The 18,871-nt window shown below is 36.7% G+C and overlaps 1 protein-coding gene across 1 annotated transcript in view; it reads right to left on the bottom strand.

The window, feature by feature from the left end:
• The window catches only part of LOC127545061 (tetraspanin-33-like), a 43,972-nt gene extending 27,603 nt beyond the window's left edge, over positions 1–16,369 (bottom strand). The window contains exons 1-2 of the mRNA XM_051972094.1: positions 10,624–16,369; positions 5,631–5,688 (exon numbers count right to left, since the gene is read on the bottom strand). Coding sequence (XP_051828054.1) covers positions 5,631–5,688; positions 10,624–10,680 — 115 coding nt within the window. The 5' untranslated portion in view covers positions 10,681–16,369. The remainder of the gene's footprint in view (positions 1–5,630; positions 5,689–10,623) is intronic.
• Positions 16,370–18,871: the final 2,502 nt, after the last annotated feature.

Below are 18,871 nucleotides of genomic sequence, written 5' to 3'. Positions count from 1 at the left end.
GTCAGGAAGATGAGGCTTCCTGACTCAAGACCCAGTGTTCTATACATTGTGCAACCTAGCAGGGGAGAGTATAACCCTGAAGTATTGGTAGAAATGTTTGTATTTTGTGCTTATAATATTTTCTAAGCAAATGTGCCTCTGTAAAAACTGATGTTTAGTGGTTAAAGGGAAGTAGGATCCAGTTACTAGTTCTTCATAATAGAAGAAACACAGTCAGTGGGGGGTTCAAATAAATGGAATTAGAGAAGAGAGATATCCCAAAATTCAGTAGGGTACCATAGAACCCTGAGGAGCAATTGTAATCTTTTTGGTTCTGGGAAAGTTCTAAAGATAGAACTATTTTTCTCATTAAAATGCAAATATCCCTGAAAGTTATATTAAATTGCAATCAGTCATTAACACTTGAGTATGAATTATATTATCTAATTTCATCATCAATATACAGGCCTTCTATTTGAAAAATATTGGTCTTTTTGCCATGGGGGAGATACAACTAAGATATGGTCTCTCTCCTCAAAGAGTTTATTGTCTAGTGGGGACCATGAGGCATGTACAGTAATAACTAAGATATAAAGTAGTATTGACCTTGAACTGAGATCATGACTTAAGAGAAATCAGATAAGTCTGGATAGAAAAAGGATAGAGAAAGAAACTCAGGGGAAAGGATGATGCAGGAAAGGGCAATCCTCAGGAGGAAAAAAAATGTAGAGAGTGGACACTAAGATAACTGATAAATTCTACTAAATAAATTCTAAGTATTTTAACTTGGTATCCAAGTCCTTTTGCGTTCTGACCTTTCCCACTTACCCATCTTACTCTAGCCAAACTGGACTTTTTGCTATTCTCAGAATGTAGTATAGACTCTTAGCTTTCTTCCCTCTATAGCTTTGTCCATGTATGCTTGAAAGCCTCCCAAGCTCCTCACCTAATCTTTGCATGTCAAAATGAAACTCATTCTAAAAGGCCCAGCTTAAATCCTATTTCCTCCATAAAGTCTTTTCCAATTTCCCCTAATTTCAAGTGGCATCTCTGTATGCTTGGAATATCTTCCACTCCCCCACCCTATCCAATCTCAGAGCTAAGAAGGTTTTCAAAGGGTATCTAGTCTAAGCTGTACCTTAATAGAAATCTTTTCTATAACATTCCCAAGAAGTTGGTCATTCCACCTCTGCTTGAAAGTTGAAAGAAATCCACTATCTCCCATGGTAGCCCAATTTTCTTTTGAGTAGCTCTGAATTCCCAGGAAGATTTTTCATAATTCTGCCTCCTTGTGACTGTCTATCACTCAGTTCTTCCCTCTAGGACTAAGGAGAACAAGGCTAATTCCTCTTCAATGGAACAGCCCTTAAAATTCTTGAAGATTGTATGAAAACTGTATTTCATGCCCATCTAGCCACCCAGCCAGGCCATCTTGCCCTATGCCCTACTGCATCACCACTGAAAAAGAATTAAAAAACAAAAACAAAACCCGCCTAAGGCCTGGATCAGTTTTGGAGCTAATACTCTATATTCAGTCATCTTCATCTCTAGACTTAAATTCAAATAGTCTATTATGATTCACACCAAAACAAACCAGGTTCAACACTCCATCTAGCTTCTCATCTTGTTGTCCATCTTACCAATGATGAGCATACCTTCCTTCCGTATCACCAGTACCACTTCTCTGCAGTCCCCACATCACCCAAAAAAACCCTGTCTAAACTTCTGGATTCAGTAATCAAATCAATACTACTTTGTTCTTGGAAAAGTTTTGTCAATTGATGTCCCTATTCATAAACTCATCCTCCCTGTGACTCCCTACCCATTTCCTTTCTAGACTAACATTCCCAAAATCTGGATTGTGCTTTGAACATCTTAGCACTTCATAGTTTTTTTCCTTTCATCCATCCATTCATTCATTTTTATACTCTTCAAGTATTTGGAGGATTGGAACAAAAAGGCATATACAAATGAATGAATGCCCATCAATTGGAGAATGGCTGGGTAAATTGTGGTATATGAATGTTATGGAATATTATTGTTCTATAAGAAATGACCAGCAGGATGAATACAGAGAGGCTTGGAGAGACTTACATGAACTGATGCTAAGTGAAATGAGCAGAACCAGGAGATCATTATATACTTCAACAGTAATACCATATGAGGATCAATTCTGATGAACGTGGCCCTCTTCAACAATGAAAGGATCCAAATCAGTTCCAATTGATCAGTAATGAAGAGAACTAGCTACATCCAGTGAAAGAACACTGGGAAATGAGTGTGGACCACAACATAGCATTTACACACTTTCTATTAATGTTTGCTTGCATTTTTGTTTTTTTGTTCTCAGGTTATTTTTACCTTCTTTCTAAATCCGATTTTTCCTGTGCAACAAGATAACTGTATAAATATGTACACATATATTGTATTTAACATATACTTTAAATTACCCTGGCATGGATACTGTCAATACAAAGTTAATATTAAATAAAATAAAATTTAAATTTAAAAAAAAACATATACTTTAACATATTTAACATGTACAGGACTACCATCTAGGGGAAGAGCTGGGGGGAAGGAGGAGAAAAGTTGGAAGAAAAGGTTTTGCAAGGGTCAATGTTGAAAAATTACCCATGTATATATTTTGTATATAAAAAGCTATAATAAAAATAAAATTTAAAATAAAAAGACATATACAAGAATGATAGTAGTCTTTCAACATGATTGTGATGATGCATAATCCTAGAAAAATAGAATTTTAGTGTGAGAGCATAGAGATTAGCTAGAACAACCCTAAAAAGGTTAAAGAAGACCTCGGATTCCAGGCTAAGAAGTTTGAGCTTTATTAATAATAAATCAAAGCACCATTTTCCCAGAGAATGGTTCTGTGGCTTTCTCACAATAGCTTCAAGTGATATGATTATAGGTAGAGCTTGGAAAACTTCAAAGTTACATATATACATAGGTGTGTGTGCATAGGGGATGGAAAAAATGAGCAGATTTGGAATCAGAGAAACTTGGGCTCCTGACCCAGAACTGGTCATTTAACTTTGTATCACTCCAAGCAGTTCTCTAAAACTTTAAGCTTTAGAGCAGGTACAGATCTAAATTGACAGACACAATTTGCCTCCTTGGCAATAGATAGAGCAAATGAATATGTTTGGTTCAGACTTGTAATTTTATAAGTATAGAGATCTCCCAGAGTACAAACTTCATCTCTGAGGCTGAACAGTAGCTTGCCTACTATCTATATTCTTAAAAGAGTTGAAATGAGCAGAAACAGGAGAATACTGTACACAGTAGCAGCAACATTGTGTGATGATTAATTATAAATGACTAAACTCTTCTCAGCAATACAATGATCCATGACAATTCCAAAGGATTCATGATGAAAAATGATATCCACATTCAGAGAAAAAATTGATGGACTCTGAGTACAAATTGAAACATATTATTTTCACTTTATTTTTTATTATTATTTTAATAGTATTCTATTTTTTCCAAATACACACAAAGATAGCTTTCAATATTCATCTTCGTAAAACTTTATGTTCCAAATTTTTTCCCCTCTCCTCCCTCCACTTTCCCAAGACAGCAAACAATCTGATATAGGTTAAACATTTCACTTTATTTTTTCATGCTCTTTTTTTCCTTTTGGTCTGTATCTTCTTTCACAACTGTGACTAACATGGAAATATGTTTTACATAATTGCACATATGTAACCTATCTCAAATTGCTTACCATTTTAGAAAGAAGGGAAAGGAAAGGAGGAGGAAGAAAAATTGGAATTCAAAATTTTTAAAAATGAATGCTAAAAATTATCTTTACATATAATTGGAAAATATAAAACACTATTTAAAAAAAAATTATCTGAAACACTGAGACCAAAATCCAAGAGGTATATGAATTGAGGGCTGTTTTAGCATCCCACAGAGCTCTCAAGTCCATGACAACAATGTTATAGTTTTTGTTGAAACATCATTATATCAAATTTCCAGATATTAATGACTGAATTTGGTTATATTGTTAGTGACCTTCTTGCCAAGTATCATCAGCCTAGGCAACATTGTACTATATCCATTTCCTTGGACATCCCACAGCAAAATCCTCAGGGAAAGGAATATAGGATAATTTCAATAAAATAGATGGAAAGAAAAGTGAGTCCAAAGTTTGAAGCATTGGATTAGGAATATAAATAATAGGGATGAAGAGGATGGTAACTGGAACTGCCCTTAGGAAGCCTGGATCCTCAGCATCTCCGCCTTGGACTACAGTGGACTTCTAGCCAATTGCCGTATTCCAGTCTGCCCCTACAAACCAACCTTTATGAGCAGACAGGATACTCTTCTACTCCTACTAAACCCTAAGCACAAAACTTGCTATTCCCAGAAGACATCATTCCCATCTCTGTTCATGTTGCTTTCCATGTCTGAATATCTTCTTCCTCTTGCCTTTCCCTTTGACTTCACTCTCTGAAGATACAGCTCAAATGCCACCTCCTCCATGAAGCCCCATAACCCTCTCAAATAAACCCTCTTCATTCTCAGAATTTCTTTCCCAAGTTATTTGTACAGTGTTAATTAATAAACATTTATTAAGACTTATGGTATGCTAACCATTGTACTAAATGCTTAATGCTAAGTAGGGATACAAAGACATGCTGATAAAGAGAGCAGGGACCCAGAACTCACAAAGAAACATAAACTGTTTCTGGACATGGTCAGTGAGGAAATTTGTTTTGTTTGACTACATGTTTATAATAAGGGTCTTGTTTTTCCTTCATTTTCAGTGAAAGCAGTGAGGGAAGGAGAGAAGGCAGATTTCTGCTGACTGAAAAAAAAGTAAAACATTTAAAAAACTCAATGTCACAATATAAGATAGTCAAAGTAGAAAATAAGTCATCTTGAAAAGATTCAAAGGTTTCAGTATTCTCAATTGATTAATCAATCAAGATGAATCAATGTATTAGCCAAAAAATCTAATGCAGTCTTGTACTAAATTAAGAGGGATGTAGCTTCAAGGAATAAGTAGTTGATAGTCCCTTGTATTCTGCCATCATCAAAACTCATCTATAATATTGTGTTCAGTTCTAGACTTTGTTGGTAGAATGTCTAGAAGTCAACCTTTTCATCATCAAAGACTTTTAGTCCATGTTCAGTGTGGGACAATAGCTTGAACTAAGCTTCTCAATCTAGGGTCCACAAATTTGTTTTTGAAAAATATTTTGTCTTAGGGAGAGGGAAAGGGAGAGAGGGGAGAAAATTTGGAAATTTTAAAATACATTTTATTAAAAATGAATGTCCAAAATTATCTTAAATATTTTGGTAACAGTTTAACAGTTTCCTGTAATCAGTAAACAGTTTCCTTTGCAATCGTACATATTTCATGTATTTAAAATGTTATCTGAGGGGGGGGATCTACATATTTCCCCCCCAAAAAAAACTGCCATGATTAAGAGCACCTGACTTAGATGATTGCTGAGCTTTTCCCCTTACAGGATGCATCTGTTTCTTTGCTTCTCTCTCAACTTCACAGTATTCCAGGCTCCAGCCACCTGCCCTTCTGATTATGTTTACAGGAAGGGAGTAGGGGGAGGGCTCCCCACTTCCCCACATCAAGTCCCAAGCTCTACCGAGGCAATCACACTTACCTGATTCTTTGGAGAGCTTTGCATACAAACCCATGGCTATCATTAGACCACTGGCTACCTGGTAATGAAAAACAAACATGGAGGAGTCCCATCTGATTAAGCAAAAAACCCCTATAAAAGTACTTCCTAGATATATTCCATGTCAAATATGATTGATAAACACAGATGGGCATAGTTTTGGCTAGGTCAATGGAAGCATAAACCTTGAGATTAAAAGGCTTGAGAAGGAATTTTTTCACTTAAAGCAAAAAACATTGAGTCCCACCCTTGGTGAAGAAAAAATGGGAAGTGGGGGAAGGGGAAATTCATACTATCAGACCCTACAAAAATAGGGACTGAAAAAGGACATTTCAGACCTTCTGGTATCAAACAGCTTCTCCAGGAATAGAGTGCATTTCTGAGGACATTGTTCCCCAAGAAAAGCATATCTCTTTAGATTTGGGATTCAGGTCCTCCTCCAGAGGAAGGGGAACTGTTTCTCCAATCAGGAGAGTTATATGAAAAGAAAAGGCAGTTTTGTGGAGCAGCCCTTAGGAAAGATGTAGTAATATCTCTAAGGTCATTTGACCTTGGGAGTGAAGTAGCTGGAAATAATTTATTTCTTGCCTTAGGTTATCCAGCCCCAGTTTATTCTGTATGACCAGGTTACTGAGCCCACAAACATTGCTGACTGTCAGATAACAGCCTGTTGGTCAGTGATAACAGGTTTTCTGAGATTAATGAGCAGCAATATTGAGGTGCTTAAAGTTAACACAGGCACAGTGAGGTTCCACCACTTAAAAACACACCTCCAGAAGGATTTCCAGTGAGTTCTGCCCAGAGAACTGAAGGTACTGCATCTGCACAAAAAGTCAGAACCAGACCACTCCTCAACTCCAGCTCTAAGCCATAAAACTAGCATATCAGTGACATGAAGCACTTGGTCTTTAATTTTTCCCTATAAATTTACCTCCTTGCTCCTAGTTCTTTGCTAACTTCTTTTTTAACTTAACCTGCTTTAATTGGAGTTACAATTATAATAAATTTTGCCCTTAATTTGAATATGCACCTGCAAATTCCTTTGAGACACCTCGTGACTGTGATCCGAACCCCAACATTTTTGGGATTCCCCTTAAATCCCAACACTTTGACAATATCCCCAACCCAATTCCAGAGGAAAATTGCTACCAAAGGTGTGGGGTGACTTCTCCTAATCAAGAACTGCCACAATATTCTCTTTCCCCTCTCAAGACCCCCTCTTCCCTTCAAGCCCTATGGGGACAGAGCTAGTGGAAAATCATAAGACACAAGTGTAGCATCCTTTAGAACATCCAGGAAGGTGAGAAAAGTATCTTTCTGGAATTATGTCCTCCCTAGATGCCAGTCCCCACTGAGGCAAAGCCCCAGATTTCCCCACTACAGGTTCCCCCTGTAGGGCAAGTATTACCGGTCCCATTTTACACATAAGGAAACTGAGATTCAGAGAAGAGAAAATTATTTCCCTGAAGCCCCAAGACTAGCATGTGCCACAGCTGGAACTTCAAATGAGATTTCCAGAGATCCCCATCTCAACATCTTTTGTAGAATAATTTATTGCCTTTCTCAAATTTATACAATCTTCATTATCTTGTTTTGTTGTTCATTCATTCAATCATGTCCAACTCTTCGTGACTCCACTTGGGATTTTCTTGGCAAAAATACTGGATTAGTTTGCAGCTTTCTTCTCCAGCCCATTTTACAGATGACGAAACTGAGGGAGACAGGGTGAAGTGACTTGCCCAGGCTCACCCTGGAATCAGTGTCTTTGTCTCAATGCAATATGGAGTGACAGCCCTGAGTTCTTGAAACCAGTGCCAAGAGCCTACAACTCTAGAACTTGTTATCAGGAAGGAAGGATCCCAGATGGACCAGGAGCCCAAGCATGAACTGGCTATTGTCTGGGAACCAGTCCAGTTATGTTTGGAGAATATTGTCATCAGACCAGCCATAGAGACAACAGGATATGATGGCAATAGTTCTAGATTTGGATTGAAGCACCTTGGGCCAAATCCTACCCTGCCACTAACTCCAAGGTGATCAGACAAGCCCCTTCAGCTCTCGGGGTCTCAATTTCTTAAGCTATAAAATGCCAGGGTTGGGGTAGATAACCTTGAAAATCCTGACCAGCTCTAGAACTAGAATCCTACATCTTCTGAATCTTGAAAAACTAAATTACAGAGGGGATCAATATCTGTGCTGTGGAAGGAGCAGTCTTCCCCCTACCCACCCACCTATGGCAAAAATACAAATCCTAAAAGTAAAATGGGATTCTGGAATCTTCGACTCAGAGGATCCTAGAATTTCAAAGAGTTCTCATTCTCCTGGTTACTCTTAAGAGAGGTAATCTCTGAATGATATCTGACTCTCCCCCATCCTTTATCTCTCTCTGCTGTACCCCTCTCCAATAGAATCAATTGCCAAACTCTATCACACAAAATCTTTCATAGCTTTGATTATCCAAGCAAGCAATCAGAGTAGTGTATCAGAAAGAACTCGGTCAGGACAGAGCTGAATTCAAAGCCTCTTTCTTACATTAACTGAATCATTTCATTTCTCTGAGCTTGGTTTATTCATCTGTAAAATGGGAATAATGACACTTTCAATACCAACCACCCAGATTCACAAGATTCAATTGATATCATATATGTAAGGTGCTTTATAGCAGAGGTTCTTCTTCTTCTTCTTCTTCTTCTTCTTCTTCTTCTTCTTCTTCTTCTTCTTCTTCTTCTTTTACTTTTTTTTTTTTTGCTGAGGCAATTAGGGTCAAGTGCCCAGGGTCACATAGTTAGGAAGTGGTAAGTGTCTGAGCCCACATTTGAACTCAGGTCCTCCTGACTTCAGGACTGGTGCTCTTTGCACTGAGCCACTAGCTGCCCCTACAGCAGGGCTTCTTAAACATTTTTCATTCTTGATCCCTTTCTCTTTCCCCCTGAAAAATTTTTGTGATCTCAGGTATATAGGTAGGTAAAATAGGTATACACATCATACATTTACTAGTAAAAATCAAAATTTCATGACCCTCACATTCAGTTATGAGAGCTTATATGGGGATATAAACCACAATTTAAAAAGCTGGCCTTTACAGCACCTTTACAGCTATATTAATGTCAGCTATCAATGAAAAAAATGGATACTTGCCTTGATTCATTTCTCCACTTAGGTGGCACAATGATTAAAATGCTGGATCTGGAGTCAGGAAGACCTGAGCCTCAATAATTTACTAGCTATATGATCCTGTCATTTAATCATTCTCTGCCTGTTTTCTCATCTGCAAAATGAGAATGATAATAGCACCTACTTTGAGGTAGTTGTATGTCTCAAATGAGATAGTATTTGTAAAATGCCTTAGCATATAGTTGGCATTCAATAAATGTTGGTTCCCTCTCTAGAGACACTGAATACAGATCCCAACTTTCTATAGGTAAATAAATGGATCATCAACAAGAGTGGTAGCCAAAAAATTTGCCACCTGCAGCCAAATCTGGTAATGGCCCTCTCTGAATTTAGGTAGATTGATTCTTAGATCACAAATAGAACTTGACACAAAGCTTTTCCAGGTCAGAACTAACAGAATTTATATTCCCCTGGAATAATCTTCTGAAAGCCAGGGTCACCTCGTGCCATGATGAGGCATCAGAGAAGGACATTAGTGGAAGTAATTTCAAATCTTTTATCCTTTAAATTAGCAAACATAATTTAAAATGATAAAATTCATTGTTGGCAGGGCTATGGAAAAAGAAGTCTACTGCTGAAGCTTTGGGTTAGTGCAATTCATAATTTGGAGAGTAATTTGGCAACATAAAATAAGTTATAAACTCTTTGACCTAGTGTTCCCACTGCTAGTACTATATCCTAAAGATATTGCTAAAAAGAAGAAAAAAGTCTATTTTTTTAAATTTGTGATTTATTTTGATAATAGTGAAAAATTATCAACATGCTCTATGTCCAATTTTTTAGTGAATGATTAAGCTGTGCTGCATTCATATAATAGAATATTATGTATAAGAGCCTAAAATTAGAAAACTATAAACCATACCAAAAAAAGAAAAAAAGAAAAAGGCATAGAAAGTGCCCAATTGGCATTTGGGGAAAGTATTACACTGACTACAACCATATTAAAAAATAGCTACAAATCAGAAGGGGAAACAAAACAATTTTTTATTATTTTTTAATTTTATTGACATTTAAGTAAATAGTTGGAAATTTAAGCCTTTGGGTTTTATTTCTCGTTTTGTTTGTTCATATTTTTTTAGTTTGCTATTGAGTATATAATATATATATAATGAAATTGTTTTGAAAAAACAAAATGAAGTGGATGAATTCAATTTCCAACGCTCCTTCCATTAGACCTAGCATCCTCTTTTAAGGTCCCTCCCAGGCAATTAACCAGACCGAGGAACTAAACTTTGTGCTCTGATATTCCATGTCCTAAGAATCCTCCCAGCTCTGACTTTCTCTGGAATAAGATCTCTCTGAGTTCTTAATTTCTCTGTTCTAAAATCCCGTCCAGTTTTAACTTTGTCTTATAACCTGAAACTACTACTTCTAGCTTTGATTTTCCAAGAAATTGCTGCAATAAGTCATAGTCACAAATAGGCTATCTAGCGATATTGACTTGCCAGTTGGGAAGTTCCAAATAAATTCAATCCAAAAAGCATTTATTAAGCACCTCCTTCAGTTCAGTCAGGTACTGGTACAGAAACAAAAACAAACCATTTCTCCCTCAAGTAATTTACCTTTTCACAGGGGGATACAATTTGTATTCAAGTAAGTAAATACAAGGTAATTTAAGAAGGGAGAAAGCATGAACCAATGGAAGGGGTGTGGATTTCCTGTATTTAATATCACACCTATGGGAGGGCGGAGGTGCTGAAAGTTTATCCCAGCATCACCAGTGTCTCACAGATAGTTTAATCCTCTCCTAAAAGCCTTTTCCCAAAGGATCTAGTCCCCTGGACTCCCAAGCCCCACTTACCCAGAAGAGGTAACAAGAAATAAACAAAATATATTTCACGAGTTGGTTGGTTCGCATTGCTCCGGCAGCCGCTGGCCGCACATCCACAGCAGGGACTTCTGGGTTATCTTCTCTGGATCACATTTGGCCCGCCTTCTCTCCAGGCAGAGGAGCAGATTTCAACATGCACAGTCCCATCATGTTCATGGCCTGCCCCACCCTGGTCTTCAGTCTACATTACTTTAAACATGAGCATTTGAAAGGAGATATTGACCCCCAGAAAAGAATTTCTACTACCTATGGGTAATTGGACTTGTTCAGATTAACCCTGGGGAGGAAAAATAGAAGATGGGAAGATTTTGTTACTTTGGAGGGAAATTTCAACACAATAATAAAGAAGAACCAGAAATATGCAGAATTTAGATGGGATTCCCTAGAGAAAACAACAAAGATTTAAGTGGCTACTATATGCCGGGCACAATGCTAAGGTTTGGAGACACAAAGAAAGGCAAAAACAGTTCCTACTGTCATGGACCTCACATTCTAACAGAGTAGGTAACATGCAAACAACTAAATTGATACATTAAAAATCTATGAAGTATAAATGGGAGATAATCTCAGAGGGAAAGAACTAGGTGATGAGTTTCCCGTCACTTAAAGCTGTCAAGCACAAAACCTGTCGGGAATGTGGTGGGGGATGGAGATGAGGATAGGAGAATATCCAGGCTTTAGCTACGTGTTAAACTAGATCAATCCATCAATAAGCATTTGTTAAACTCTTATTACATGCCAAACACTAAGACCTCAGGGAGCTTGCCAATCAAATGAAAAAGACAACAAGTAAATAAATATGTATAAACAAACCATACACAGGAAAAGTAGGAGATAATTAATTGAAAGAAGGCACTTGGATAAGAAAGATTGAGAAGATAGGGTTTTAGTTAGAACTTGATGTCAAGGAATCAAGAAGGCAGAAATGAAGAGCTAGAACTTTGAAGAACAGTAGGTGGCAAAATGTTCAAAGCTAAGGGATGGAGGATCTTGGGTGAGGAATATGTAGATGGTGTAAAACATAAAAAGACTAAGTGACTTGTGAGATCCCTTCCAGCTCAGGGATTCTATAACTCTTTGAAAAGAAGGTCTGGTTTACATGGACTGATGCTAAGTGAGATGAGCAGAACCAGGAGATCATTATACACTTCGACAACGATATTGTATGAGGATGTATTCTGATGGAAGTGGATTTCTCTGACAAAGAGACTTAACTGAGTTTCATTGGATAAATGATGGACAGAAACAGCTACACCCAAAGAAGGAATACTGAGAAATGAATGTGAACTATTTGATTTTTGATTTTCTTCCCGAGTTATTTTTACCTTCTGAATCCAATTCTCCCTGTGCAGCGGGAGAACTGTTCGGTTCTGCAAATATGTATTGTATCTAGGATATGCTGCAACATATTTAACATATATAGGACTGCTTGCCATCTTGGGGGGGGGGAGGGAGGGAGGGGAAAAAATGAAACATAAGTGATTGCAAGGGATAATGATGTGTAAAAATTATCCTGGCATGGATTCTGTCAATACAAAGTTATTATTAAATAAAATTAAATAAAAAAAAAAAAAAGAAAGAAAAGAAGGTCTGGTATATAGGGATGGAACAGAAATCTCAGTATTTAAAAGTGGGCTCAAAGTGTCTATTATAAATAAATATATATTAGCACTAGAGACACAGGAGCACAGTTGTAGAACTGAAAGAGACTTCATTTTATAGATGACAAAGGCCCAGGGAGATTACCTGATTTGTCCGATGTCACACAGTAGGATTCAAATTCAGTCCCCATTCTCTTTCTGATCAGGGTTACATCTAAAACAGACAGAAAGGAAAGCAGAAGTCAGTGGTTTTTCCTTAAAGAATTATTTCAGAATAAGCATTAAAGAAGCATTAAAGCTAAAACTATTAGCACAACCATAAAGGGACAGAGCCCAAGGTGGAGAAGATCTGGACACATAAAACCTAAGGGTTCCATTGAGGCTGGTGCTCTAGGGGCAGATCAGCTGAGTTCACATACTACCTATTTAGCTATGTGATCAGAAATAAATTGGTCACTCTGCAACCCCAATTCTCTCATCTTTGAAATGAGACTAATAATACCTACCACAGTGTGATTGTGGGTCAAATACTTTATAAAGGCTTTTTTTTTTTTTTTAAGTGAGGCAATTAGGGTTAAGGGTATTGCCCAAGATCTCACAGCTGGGAAGTGTTAAGTGTCTGAGTCTGACTCCAATGCTGGTATTCTATCCACTGCAGCATCTATCTGTTCCTTTTAAAAATCATAAAGCACTATAAAAGAGTGTTTTTATTATTATATTATAGAAACTGAGGTCAAGAGGGGAATTGACATTTTTAAGATCATACCGTGAGTTAAGAGTGGGAACTAAACCTTGATTCCTCATGAGCTGTTTTCTGCTCATGTACAATAATAATATTGATGATTAAAAAAACAATAATAATAACTCATATAACCAGGGGAAGCAGGGATTCCGTTTCTACTTGCAGCCAATCCCATGAATTAGCTCAGCATTTGAGTTCTTGGAGGATGAAGCAATCCATTATCCATTCAACAGGAAGAGTCAATTATTCAGTGAGCCTTTTAAAAGGGAGTGGCTTGCTTGGTTCTGGCTAATAGAGAGGTAGTAGATTAGGTAGATATTAGGAGAGTAGAATAGGTTAGATATATAAGGCACTAATAATAAGTGATTATAGTAATCTACTTTTTGATAAACCCAAAGACTTCAGTTTCCAGGATAAGAATTCACTATTTGGCAAAAGTTGCAGGGAAAACTGGAAAATAATATGGCAGAAAATAGACATAGACCAATATTTTAGACCCCATACTAAGATAACATAATTTAGACATAAAAGGTGACGCCATAAGCAAATTAAAAGAATAAGAAATGTCTTACCTGTCAAATATACAGAAAAGGGAAGAATTTATGACCAAACATTATGAAATACAAAAGAGATAGAGAACATTGTGAAATACAAAATGGATAATTATATTAATTTTTTGTCATTCATTTTTTATTTTTCCCTTTATTAAAGCTTCTTATTTTTCCAAACATATGGATGGACAATTCTTCAATATTAGCCCTTGTAAAACCTGGTGTTCCAATTTCCTCCCCTTCCCCTATCCACTCCCCTAGATGGCGAGCAGTTATATATGTTAAATATGGTAGAAATATATGTTAAATCCAATGTGTGCATACGTATTTATACAATTATCTTGTCTCACAAGAAAAATCAAATCAAACAAGAAAAAAAAAGAGAAACAAAATAAAATGCAAGCAAACCAATAAAAAGAGTGAAAATGCTATGTTGTAAATCACACTCAGTTCCCACAGTCCTCTCACTGGGTGTAGATGGCTCTCTTCATCACAAGATCATTGGAGCTAGGTCTGTGATTACATAAAATTTAAAAGATTTTGCACAACCCAAACCAATGTAACCAAAATTAGAAAGTAAACAGAATATATTTAACCTATATCAGATTGTTTGCTGTCTTGGGGAGGAGAGAGGTAAGGGAGAGATCAAGAAAAATTTGGAACACAAAGTTTTACAAAATTGAATGTTGAAAACTATCAATACATGTTATTTAGGAAAATAAAATCTATTAAAATTTTAAAAGATAAAAATAAATAAAAATAAAAATGTCTTTGCCACACACATACAAAAAAAGAAAGCAAAAAGCTAGAAAACAATTTTTTGGCCAGTATTTCTAATAAAGGCCTCATTTCTAAACTATATAGAAAACTGAGTCAAATTTATTAGAATACAAGAATATGAAAGGCTGTTTACAGAGGAAGAAATTAAAGCTATCTATAATACCAAAAATTGCTCTAAATCACAATTGATTAAAGAAATGCAAATTAAAACAACTCCAAAGTATCCCCTCATCTCTATTATATGAACTAATCAGACAGTGAAGGGAATTGATAAATATTGTAGAAGATGTGGGAAAAATGGAACACTAATGCATCGTTAAATGAAGTTGTGAACTGACCCAGACATTAGACGTATGCACAAAGGGCTAGAAAACTGTACCCTATGATTCAGCAATGTCATTATTAGGTCTGCTTCACAAAGAGATCATAAAAAAAAGGGAAAAGGACCCACATGTAGAAAAATGTTTATAGCAGCTCTTTTTATGGTAGCAAAGAATTGAAAATTGAGTGAATGCCTATCCATTGGGCAAGTTGAACAAGTTGTGGTATAAAAATGTGATGGAATACTATTACCCTATAAGAAATGAGGAGCACGCAAATTTTAGAAAAACCTGGAAAGTTGGGTTTTTTTGTTTGTTTTGTGGAGCATTTTTTGTTTTGTGGGGATTTTTTTTGAGGCAGGGTCACACAGCTAGAAAGTGTTAAGTGTCTAAGGACTCAGGTCCTCCTGACTTCAGGGGTGGTGCTCTATCCACTGCACCACCTAGCTGCCCCTAGTTTTGTTTTTTATTTTTTTAATTTATTTTGTTTTATTATTTTTATTTATTTTATTCATTATTTTATTATTATTATATTTAGGAAAGTTTTATATGAACCAATTCTGAGTGAAATGAACAGAACCAGGCGAACAGAGCCAATAACAGCAATATGGTGAGATCACCAACTTAGATCTTCTCAGCAATGCAATGATCCAAGATAACTTCATGATGGAAAATGATGTCCATATCTAGAGAAAAGAGTCTGAATGTAGATTGAAGTATACTCTTTTCACCTTTTTTTCTTTCTCATGGTTTCTCTCTTTTATTCTGTTTCTTTCATAACCTGACTAACGTGGGAAAAGTTTAATATGATTGTACATGTATAGTCTGTTAGATTGTTGTCTTGGGGAGGAAGAAAGGAAGGAAGGAAGGGGGAAAAAAATGGAATTCAAAATCTTATAAAAATGAATGCTGAAAATTATTTTTATATATAATTGGAAAAGATAAATTGCCTTTCCCTATGACCCACCTAGCTACCTATTCACCCCATCCCCACCAGTTAGATGAGTCGAATTTGCTGAAAGATCTCTAATAAGACCAGTGATTAACAACAGTGAAATAGAATAATACCTATTCAGCAGTTCCAGAGACTGCTTTCAGTCCTGATGAGGTTTAAGTGTTAACATCTTGGAAAAGTATAACAATAGTTAAAAGTTACTGAATTATATTTTAAGTTGTTTTACCATTGTACCCTTGGGTTTTGTAGTTAGCATTTCTTTTGTGTATAGGAAATAAATGTCTGTCCCGTACCTGATTCATATTATACACCCTTTTATTCTCATTTTTAGAGAGATACTAGAATTTAATCCAGAATTAAACAGTCAGGAACTTTGGACAAGCATCCAGAATAAAAGGGAATTCCTTAATGGTTTCTAGTTGTTAGACCCAGCAATGGTTTGTAATTGTCCCTCACATTTCTGGGATAGTTTTTGGTTTACAAAACTCTTTTCTTGAAATATCTCGGTGAAGTACAGAAAGTAAAATATCTTTGAAAAATGAAGGTTGGACAAAGGAGGAATTATACAAGTAAAATGCAGTACAGTGAAAATCTGCTGCCTGGGGGAAGAGCCTTTAAATTGCCTTCATCAGATGACCTCAAGGGAGCAAGTTTAAACATTGATTTTCTGGGCCAAGGCCAAGGCTTCCAGTGGGTAAGCCTTAGGTAGCTGAAGTAGAATCTCCAGTTCATGCTCCTCAGCCTGCCTCTCCCACCATCTGCCTGAAAAAGCCGCTTGTATTTCTGAAAAAATTTGAAAAGCTCTTTGGAGAGTGGGCTGCCAAGCATTCATGAGCTGTGTGTCCTAGGACAAGCTTGCTCTGAACGTGGTACATGCAATCCAAAATCCCCAGAACTGCATTTATGTGCCTAGGTCTATGTTCAGTACTAAGTGGGAAAGATCTTCCGGGAGATACAAGACTCTCAAGACTAAAATCCCTCCACCATTCCCTCTTCTCCCAGTCCCATCCAAGCTCTAACCTCACCTTTCTCCTTCCCTATAACTAGCCTAAATCAACCCTACACTACCCCCAAATCTCTCATCTCTCCCCCTCTCCCTCACCTCTCTCAATAAATCTCAAATTATTCCCACCTCCCTTCTCTGCTCTTAACCAAGTGCTGGCAGTGAATGGAGCAGGAGGAAATCAAACAACTCAACTCACTGGGTCCCCTACAAACATTTATATTATTTAATCTCAATCAAGCATTCACCCTTGCCTAATAATTTTTTTACTGTCTCCTTAATCAATTCCTTATCCTACTTTCTGTAGAGACTGTTCCAAATTTCTTCACTTTCTAGGTCTCTCAGTATCTCCTCTCTCTCGTACTCTACTCTGCTAAGGACCTCACCCCTGCTTTATTACAACTAGATACAAGGATATTCAGTGTAGTAGATAGAGAGCTGAATGGACTTAAATCAGAAAGACCTGAGTTCTAAGGCAGATTAATCTCAGTTCTCTAACTTCTTGACTGTCTTCTTTTTGAACATGTTAACTATCTACCACTTCACACTTCTCAGATTATCTAAGATGACTGGAAAAGAGAATGATATATGTTGGATAGGCTATGGGAAAACCATCCAACATTTATCATTATTAATGCATTGTTGGTGGAGTTGTGAAGTGATCCAGCCATTCTGGAGAGCAATTTAGAACTATGCCCAAAAGGCTATCAAATCGTGCATACCCTTTGGTCCAGTAGTGTCTCTCCTAAGGATATATCCCTAAAAGATCATTAAAAAGGGGAAAGGACCTACATAGGCAAAAATGTTTGTAGCAGCTCTTTTTATAATGGCAAAGAATTGGAAAATGAGTGGATGCCCATCAGTTAGGGAATGGCTGATTAAGTTATATAATATGAATGAAATGGAATATTATTATTCTATTAAAAATGATGAGCAAGGGATAACTGGAAATTAGTATGGCAGAAATTAGGCATGGACCCACACTTAACATCATATACCAAGATAAGATCAAAATGGGTCCATGATCTAGGCATAAAGAACGAGATTATAAATAAATTAGAGGAACATAGGATAGTTTATCTCTCAGACTTGTGGAGGAGAAAGAAATTTGTGACCAAAGATGAACTAGAGACCATTACTGATCACAAAAGAGAAAATTTTGATTATATCAAATTAAAAAGCCTTTGTACAAAGAACAAACTGGGAAAACATCTTCACAGTTAAAGGTTCTGATAAAGGCCTCATTTCCAAAATATATAGAGAATTGATTCAAATTTATAAGAAATCAAGCCATTCTCCAATTGATAAATGGTCAAAGGATATGAACAGACAATTTTCAGATGATGAAATTGAAACTATTACCACTCATATGAAAGAGTGTTCCAAATCATTATTGATCAGAGAAATGCAAATTATGACAACTCTGAGATACCACTACACACCTGTCAGATTAGCTAAGATGACAGGAAAAAATAATGATGAATGTTGGAGGGGATGCGGGAAAATTGGGACACTGATGCATTGTTGGTGGAATTGTGAACAAATCCAACCATTCTGGAGAGCAATTTAGAATTATGCCCAAAAAGTTATCAAACTGTGCATACCCTTTGATCCACCAGTGTTTCTACTGGGCTTAGAAATACTAAAGAAGGGAAAGGGACCTGTATGTGCCAAAATGTTTGTGGCAGCACTGTTTGTAGTGGCTAGAAACTGGAAATTGAATGGATGCCCATCAATTGGAGAATGGCTGGGTAAATTGCGGTATATGAATGTTATGGAATATTATTGTTCTGTAAGAAATGACCAGCAGGATGAATACAGAGAGGCTTGGAGAGACTTACCTGAACTGATGCTAAGTGAGATGAGCAGAACCAGGAGATCATTATACACTTCGACAACGATATTGTATGAGGACATATTTTGATGGAAGAGGATATCTTTGACAAAGAGACCTAACTTAGTTTCAATTGATAAATGATGGACAGAAGCAGCTATACCCAAAGAAAGAACATTGGGAAATGAATGTGAACTATTTGCATTTTGGTTTTTCTTCACGGGTTATTTTTACCTTCTGAATCCAATTCCCCCTGTGCAACAAGAGAACTGTTCGGTTCTGCAAACATACATTGTATCTAGGATATACTGCAACATATCTAACATATATAGGACTGCTTGCCATCTGGGGGAGGAGGTGGAGGGAGGAAGGGGAAAAATCGGAACAGAAGTGAGTGCAAGGAATAATGTTGTAAAAAAAATTATCCTGGCA

Source organism: Antechinus flavipes, chromosome 1 (assembly GCF_016432865.1).
Source record: "Antechinus flavipes isolate AdamAnt ecotype Samford, QLD, Australia chromosome 1, AdamAnt_v2, whole genome shotgun sequence".
NCBI lineage: Eukaryota > Metazoa > Chordata > Mammalia > Dasyuromorphia > Dasyuridae > Antechinus > Antechinus flavipes.
This window is presented reverse-complemented; position numbering and strand designations above follow the sequence as displayed.